The sequence below is a fragment of the Geospiza fortis genome, unplaced genomic scaffold (assembly GCF_000277835.1).
Source record: "Geospiza fortis unplaced genomic scaffold, GeoFor_1.0 scaffold145, whole genome shotgun sequence".
NCBI classification, from domain to species: Eukaryota; Metazoa; Chordata; class Aves; order Passeriformes; family Thraupidae; genus Geospiza; species Geospiza fortis.
In genome coordinates, this window is record NW_005054362.1 from 3,631,479 (window position 1) to 3,639,637 (window position 8,159).

Sequence of the window (8,159 nt, forward strand, 5' to 3'; positions counted from 1 at the left end):
GGAGCCATTGTAATGCACTGCTCTCCCATTGCTGAGGGGCAACAAGGACACAGTGAGACAGAGCACTGAGCCAGAGCAGGATCACCACCCACCAAAGCTGCGATATCAAAAGGCAACTCAACCCTCCTGATTTTGCAAAAATATTTCAGCATTCAATTTAAAAGTATGTACTGCCCACTACAACCCCCTCCCCAGCCTGCTGACAAATGTACTGAACGTGGTTTTCCATGTGCATCTCCAACCTACTTGTGGAAGAGGCAGGTGCCCACTGGGTTTGTCCAAGCCCCATCTCGTTTTTCTGCCTCTGTGGCAAATCCAAAGGAAACTATTGGCCCAGTGTCATCATCTGTGTCTCCATAGGAAACCACTTCAATTTCCCAGTAGAATGATGGTGCCTAGAAATAAAAATAATAGACCATTTTAAAAAGTGATTTACAAAACAGAGCTTAAAGAAGCAATTTTCCTGCTTTTCCTTTTCATGCCCTGTTGGATAATCAATGACAAAGGGCTGGAGAGCTGAGAGGTCTCACCTGTACTGGCACTGGGGAGGTGGCATAGATAAAGGTGCCCCGAGGAAGGCCCCCACCTGCACTGGGATCAGCCAGGAAGGTCACAGCAGTGAGGTGTGAGGAGAACATGCAGGCTCTCACTGGGGGGAACACCCTGGATGGGCTCCACGTGATTTCTTTGGGCTGCAGACACAACAGAGCAGTTCATTCTACCAATCACAATTCAAGTCACCCACTAAAATACAGCCACACAGTTTGAGGGGCACATTTAATACAACACCAACAAATCACATCCCAATAGAGAAATTCCCATTAAGCATTTCAAGAATGCTGCCCCCAGTTTGGGCAGCAGCAGCAGGGGGTTCTCCCAGGGCAGAGGGCTCTGTGCTCACCTGTCTCCTGTCTGCTTGCAGGGGAGGAGGAGGGGGCCGAGCACAGTCGCGGTACAACATCCGTAACCTCTCACACTGCATCTCCACCACCACCAGCCTCTCCCCTGCAACAACAACCCACAGCAGGCATCAGCCTCCAGCTGCTTCCTCCAGTCCAACAATGCAATCTTAATTCAGAAATAAATATGGTATTTGCACTTTGAGGAGGTCTGATCAGCCTTACTTACCTAAACAACAGAATTAAGGGTAAAATGTAACATATGCAAGTATTGTCTCATGTTTCATTTGTATCTGGTTTGTAAAGACACTGTTATGTTAATTAAGATATAAAGTTCATTTTAGTAAGCAAGCTTATGGCCCAGCAAAGGCAGGAAAGCAAAAAAATTTATATCTACTATCACAAAAATCAGTCCTTGCTCTTTGACACCTAAATCTCTTGGATCCCACCCTTCACTTCAACCACTTCTTCTCTGGCATGTTCCTGAAAACCTGCCCCTGAACTAAGATTTCTGCTGGGCCCAGTGCTTATCCCTAAACAAAGAGAGCTCAAGGATCAGGAATATAACAAAGCATTGCAAAAATCAGCAAAAAGGTCATAAAAAGAAAACATACGAATGATAATGTCAAGGAATGCAGAGTAGGATATGTTGGAAGCAAGGAAAGTGGAGAGTGCAGAAGAAAACAAGGACTTGCTTCTTTGATACACAGAATAATCCTGTTCTGGCCTAAATTAATGCCTAATGTTTAGTGATTTAGGCTGATTATTAGCTGCTCTTCCATCAGCAGCTCTGCAGCTGTAACAAGACACTCTGTCCTGTGCCAGTTCCTAAACTCTGGATAGCTGGAGCAGAAAACACTGAAATGATTTAAAAGCTGCTCTGTTTCTGACCTGAATATGCCAAGAAGGTGTTGGCTACATACCAGGGCTGCACTCCTGGGCCACCAAATTCAGAACTTCTACAGCAGCTGGACACTGTTGAATGAATTCTTCACAGAATGAGCTGTCTTCCAACAGCTGAGCCATCACCAGGCATGCTCTGAACAGAAAAACAATACATTTAAAGTGTTACAAGGTATGTGCTGAATTCAAAGCTGGCATTACATAGTGAATTCAAGGGTGATTTAAGGGTGATCTTAACCCTGTTTTAGCTAGACCCTCCCCAAAGGCAGCTTTCCCCTGCTTCATAAATGGATTTATTGAGGCGTTTGCTCAGTGTGTTGCAGGGACGCTCATGAACAACACCCAGACACTTAATGGGAGCAAAGAGGAATTTGTGCAGCTCCTTGCTGCACAGCCCCAGAGGAAGGGCACAAGAACTCATGCAATTCCCTGGGATGTTTGTGCACAAAGGCAGGACCCACCTGGTTCTTATTTCAGCAAGGAGCCGGACCACTGCCATTACTGGAGTTGAGCCATCTCCTGTTGCAGGAAGTGAGGTGTGAATAGAGAGACTTCCCTCCTGAGGGAGCAACATGGACTGGACTGCCTGTACTACCTTCTCAGTAATGGACAGTTTATGAAGAGGCAATGCCTGATGGTGGGGGGGCACGGTAAAAAGTTAAATTCAAGTAGTTAGTTTCTAAGAAATGAGGGTGTTTTATTACCTGGAGTTAATTCTTATATTTTACTATCACAAAATCAGCACCAAAACACCAATAAAACAAAAATAAACAAACCCCAAACCAAGCCAGAAATTAACCAAAAAAACCTCCCACCCAATATGCAACAGAATATCTTTAAGCACAAAAGATGAATATTTATGTTACTTGAATGAGAACTCAAACATATTGTTAATATATGCTTTAAAAAATAAGGCAAACATTACAAATCATTTATAAGCAAAGATGAAACACTTTTTTTTACGTGCTGTAGATTAATAGTCAGTATGCTGTGACAGAAATAAAGCAAGAATCGAGATTATACTGAATATTGGATGTTTAAAACTCCCATACCTCAGATCTTGGAACACAGAGCCTAGATAATGGAATAGTTAAAGTGTCTGATGCCTGGGAGGTCTTTCTAGTGTCTATAGTGGTGGGTGGGAATTTGACCGTGGCTATACCTTCTTGCTCATTAATAGATGCCACAACTCCAATGCTTCCTGCTATTCCTTTGCCTAAAACCTACAACCAAAGAAGAGCTGCATGAGATTGAAGGTGTTACAGTCAGGAATCAGTGTCTGACATCACACACCAACTGCACACACAAGCACAGGGGGCTGTTTTAGGAAACAAAGCTCCACAAGCTGCTGTTCCACAAGCACCTCCTGCTGCCAAGGATCCCAGTGCAGGGAAAACCTCAGGAGAGCAGCAATTCTCATCTAGGATATCAAATATGAACAGTGCTGAATTACCTGAACTTCAGAACCTATTTTAATTGTCTCCTTAAAGCCACCCAGAGCACACAGGGCAGCCACTGCCTGCCGAGCAATCCTTTGAAGTTTAGCCAGTTTCCTTCCGCTGCTACTCCCGTTCTCCAAAATGCTCTCTGCATATTTCCCAAGCTGTGGAATGTACATCAGAGCCCGAGACAGAACCTGAAGACAGAAGCAAAAATACCAGGGAACGACTTCAAAGCACCATTCCAACAAAAACCAATGCCCCAAGCCTCCAGCCCACACAGTCTCAGAAGAATTATTTTTGTTCTTGAAGAGAATTATGTAACTCAGAATATTCCAAGCTCTCTGAAGTGTGAGCACCATCAAAGCCATGACCATTCCCTAGTAACTTTTAGGATAAAATACAATATTGGCAAAAGTTTTTGCTGAGGATTTCACCTAAGGAACAGATTAGGTGCTGCAGGATTCAGAGGAACATAAAATCAACGTGTTTTGTTCCAGCCAAAACTTTGTACCCTCAGAGGCAACAGCCAAGGCAAAATAACCTGCCACAGGCAAGGGAACTCCCCAACAAACAGCACTGTTAATGCCTGAAAAGAATGACAGCACATTATCTAATGATGGGTAAATTTTGAGTATTTGTCCCACCCTGAGACAGCTGAGAAAGGGCTGGGTTTGTCCAGCTCCACACCCTGTGTTTAAATCAGAAAGGAGCAGCTCAGGCCTTGCTAATCATCAGATTCTGTAACTACTCAATCCCCAGTGAGGAATGTGCTACTCATGGTTGTGTTTGCTCACTTTTTCAGCAGTTGTTGTCCAGATCTGGGCTGCATTGGACTCTGGGGCCATGAGCAGGCTGTGCAGCAGGGCAATCACCTCTGCTGCCATGCTGTTTGCAACGTGCCCGCTGATGAACGGCCTCACCGGATCCGTCCTGCCATGAGACAAAGGCAATTTGAACATTCAGTTCAAAACCACATAATGAAAAGAAGCTTCAGGTGTCAACAAAATATACACAAAAAAAGAAAAAGGAAGTTTATGAACAGCCAGATTATCCTTGAGCGCACTAGAAAAATTGGTAGAGAGAAAAGCAGAATGCAGGCTAAGGGATTTACCTGGCGAGCTCTGAATTCCTCTCCCTGCAAATGGAAGTTTGTGCAGTCTTCTTTTTGTCCCCAGTGGACAAGCCACTGGTGCTCTCTGGATTGACAGTCTCTATGGGTGGCCCCACACTCACTATCAGCCCAGATTGTGCCCACTTGGTTGCCTTTCTAAGAGCTGCAGCAGCTTCTTCTGTAATGACTTCACAGCAGCCACTCTGCAAAGGAAATTGCCATGGAAAGCAAATGTCAGATCTGTTTGGTCACTCTGCTCATGTGCAAGTGCTGAGAACACAGCAAAACCCCCTCCTGGGTGTGTGTTAGTCATAGACAAGCTCTATCTCTTGCTTTTTATCATCTACAGAGAGATCAGGGATAAATTCACTGCCTTTAACATTCCATTCTTAAATTAACAGTCAAATTTCTCTGATCAAAAAGCCACCAATGAGTATTTCTGGTGCAAACCCTCAAGAACACCTCTGGAAATAGACACGAAATTTTAAATCAAGTGTGTGGCTTAAAATTTGCTTTAACAATGTGCATTTAATACTTGAGGAAAGAGAGTATCAAAGGGGCTTAAACCTGACCTACAGTGGCTGGATGACACATCAGCTGAAATTATTTTTCATCATTTGATCTGTATTTACAGAAGTAAATGATGACTAAAACAACATTTAACATTTTTAACATCAGTAAAACCCAAGAATTCTGCCTGGCCACCAATTTTTAGGATGTTGAACAATTCTTTAGTTATTCCTCCTCTTACCTTTGTCATGTCCCGATCCATCTTCACCACCTTCTCCATGTTGGCTCCAGTTCCCAGTCGGAATGGGCGACCTTCTGAGCTACTGTTGGAGGGGAAACAAAACACAGGAGCTTTGTTCTGACTGCTGGAAATCACAGCTGAGCTACACACTCCAATTCCATACATTATGGCTGGTTTGAAATGATTTGAAGCCACCTTTGCAGCTGAATGCTCAACAGTAAGAGAAATATGAGGCAGTTAAGGACATTCCCCCTTTACAGAGGGAATTTAATCCTATTGAATGCAGTTATTCAAAGCAATTTAACCCTTCCCCCCTCAGGAAGAAGCCTCATGAAATGGTTTTTATTGATCACAAATGCCCAGGGCTCTGAGTTCACCTTTCACTTGTACCTTTTAGTGTAATTTTTAGAGAATGGGTTCAGAACCAGCTCAGAGAGAGGGGGAAGATGGAACAAATAACACAAAATGCAGGAGGTGACAGCACTGGCATTCAGTGATCCCAACATCCAGGTGGGTGCTGAGAATACTAAAGAATCTTTAATAGCAAATTATTGTCCAGCTTATGCATTATTAAAGCAGTGCTTTTAAAGCCATTTTGCCTTGACAGTTCTATTTGTTAATCCTACCCAGCCTGTCACACCATAAACAAGATAAATGATATTCCATCAGAAACACTGAGTCTAAGTAGCTAATTTTTCATGAGATTGTTTTCAGACAGATGAAGATGTTCCCATGTTCCTTTGCATTATCTTATTGCTTTGCCAGTAAACACAAGACATCAAGCAGACACTTTGCTTTCCCATTTGCTCTTATATCTAGGATGTCTTTTTCTGCAGCTGCAGCACTGGAAAAAAGGAGAAGATAAAGGGAATTGGCAAAATAGTTTCTAATTCCAATCCAGTGAGCTGAGATTACCTTAGTAAAGGCTGAAGGACTTCATGGGAGGACTGATCTTCTCTTTTATGGATAAAAATAGAAAGTTTACCATCCACTGCCTCGCTTTCTTCTCCAGGATCTTTATCACCTTTCATGGAATTTTTAGGGCTGGCTTTTGCCAAGGTAGTGTCTGGCTCAGAGGCAGTTGGAGAAAGGACTGTCTGGCAGCCTTGAAGCAGAAACGAAAAAAGAAAACAAAGAAACGCAACCATGAATTTTCTTACCCTTGGAGCTAATATGACACATCTGGGATGTGTTTAAAACATCACTGAGACCCACTTTGGTCTGAGGCCAGGGAAATGAGGAGGCAGATGGAAAGGCACAGGAATATCTTGCTCTCAGAAATACCTGCCAATGCTTGAGCTCTCTGTCAATACAAAAGCTCCTGGCACAGGGTGCCCAGAGAAGCTGTGGCTGCCCCTGGATCCCTGCAAGTGCCCAAGGCCAGGTTGGAGAGGGTTTGGAGCAACCTGGGATGGTGGGAGGAGTGAAAGGGGTGGGACTGGATGGGATTTAAGGTCCTTTTCATCCCAGGATTCCATGAAACAGGAGTCCCTCGGGCACAACACCAAACAGCTGCTGGTACCTGGCACAACATAATCTGCCAGCTTTGCCAGCAGCAGGGAGGCAATCTTGGAGGCTGGGTCACTGGGATCATCCTGCTCGCTGTTCAGAGAGGGCACTGAGTAACTCCAGGGAGGCAATTCCACGTTTCCACAGTCCTCAACACTCATGAGAGGCAGAGCAGCACGACACAACTGCAGGATTATAAGCACCAGCTTTGGAGAAGGACGCTGATCCAAGAGAAGGGACAGAAGCTTGGACACACAGGCTGGCTGGCTCAGGATGGCTTTACCTATGTGACTCCTGAAAGGGAAAAGGAATCTTGAAATTAAAACCAAATTCATTTATTATTTACAAGATGTATTAAAAGCAATTTCAGTGTCTGACAAAACATCTTTAGCAATTCTTCCATAACTTGACAGCACTGATCAAACACTAAGGATCAGTTTTAGAATGGTTTAAAAAAATCCACTAAAGATCCCATATGGGCTCTGATACATGGAAGAAAATACTCCAGAGGAAAGGCCTGGTACCTTGAGAGGTCATTCAGAAGACTGAGGACATCCTGCAGTGCATCATTCCCTGCAGCCTGGTTGCCACAGCACTCAGTGGCTCTGGCCAGGTGGTTGGTGAGGAGGCTGGAGACCTGTCTGGCCAGCCCGGAGTGAACAGCATCTGTGGAACCCCCTTTGGAAGGGATGGAAGAATGCACAGCTGTAATCAACAAAAATCAATATACACACCACAAAAATAACCCCTGATACATCCACCATTAGCCAACAGCCACGTGTAGGTTTAAGTGTGTTATGGGTGAATTCTACCTCAGGAAAAATGCCAAATGATCACTCAATCTCCAGGTTCTCTGATTATATTTAGACAGAATCAAGTGGCAAAACTTGAAATTATTTCCATGGGGAGGGAAAAAGGCAGAATTAAAAAATAATAAGAAGAAAATCTACTGAATTTTGTATTCACTTCTTAAGAATCCACAGAATCCATTCACCCAAGTCATGGTGAATGACTGCCCTCAGACAGTTCTAACACACACAGCAGAAGATATTCCCAGTGTTCCTACCTTCTTCCTTTTCCCACTCCACACAGCGGTTGGCCAGCACCTGGAAGGCAGCCCAGGCCATGGTGGCCACCTTCTGTTTCTTGGTCTGTTTTTCATTTGAGCTGGACTCTGTCTGGCTGCTCAGGCTGCAGAGCCGGTCCATGAGCTGGACCAGCCCACTACGCACCAGACACTTCTCCTCACTCCTGCAGGGGAAAATTCAGGGTGGAATTAACTTCTCCATCACAATGGCAATCCAGAACTTGCTGTTAGCTCAGTAATTAATTAGTTCACTTGAAAGAAATATGGTTCTGTCTCTCCCTTTTCCTCCCCAGATGGAATTGTGAGGGAATTTAACTGGATGTTCTCAGATGCTCCTCGTGATAAGGAAAGGGGATGTATTTATACTGCTTAACACTTCTTCTTAAAGCAGAGCCTACTAAGGCCAGGTGTGGATGGCCCCCATCCCTTCCCCAAGCCCTTGCCCACCTTGTGTAGG

The 8,159-nt window shown here is 44.3% G+C and overlaps 1 protein-coding gene across 1 annotated transcript in view; it reads right to left on the reverse strand.

Moving 5' to 3' along the window:
• The window catches only part of HECTD4 (HECT domain E3 ubiquitin protein ligase 4), a 66,102-nt gene that overhangs the window by 22,079 nt on the left and 35,864 nt on the right, over positions 1–8,159 (reverse strand). Inside the window, exons 33-48 of the mRNA XM_031059446.1 lie at positions 8,150–8,159; positions 7,682–7,866; positions 7,140–7,293; positions 6,629–6,909; positions 6,022–6,211; positions 5,107–5,188; positions 4,356–4,558; positions 4,039–4,174; positions 3,256–3,438; positions 2,855–3,025; positions 2,264–2,433; positions 1,823–1,938; positions 902–1,005; positions 531–692; positions 247–395; positions 6–31 (exon numbers count right to left, since the gene is read on the reverse strand). The exon at positions 8,150–8,159 is cut by the window's right edge and continues 122 nt beyond it. Of these exons, the coding sequence (XP_030915306.1) occupies positions 6–31; positions 247–395; positions 531–692; positions 902–1,005; positions 1,823–1,938; positions 2,264–2,433; positions 2,855–3,025; positions 3,256–3,438; positions 4,039–4,174; positions 4,356–4,558; positions 5,107–5,188; positions 6,022–6,211; positions 6,629–6,909; positions 7,140–7,293; positions 7,682–7,866; positions 8,150–8,159 (2,322 nt within the window). The remainder of the gene's footprint in view (positions 1–5; positions 32–246; positions 396–530; positions 693–901; positions 1,006–1,822; positions 1,939–2,263; positions 2,434–2,854; positions 3,026–3,255; positions 3,439–4,038; positions 4,175–4,355; positions 4,559–5,106; positions 5,189–6,021; positions 6,212–6,628; positions 6,910–7,139; positions 7,294–7,681; positions 7,867–8,149) is intronic.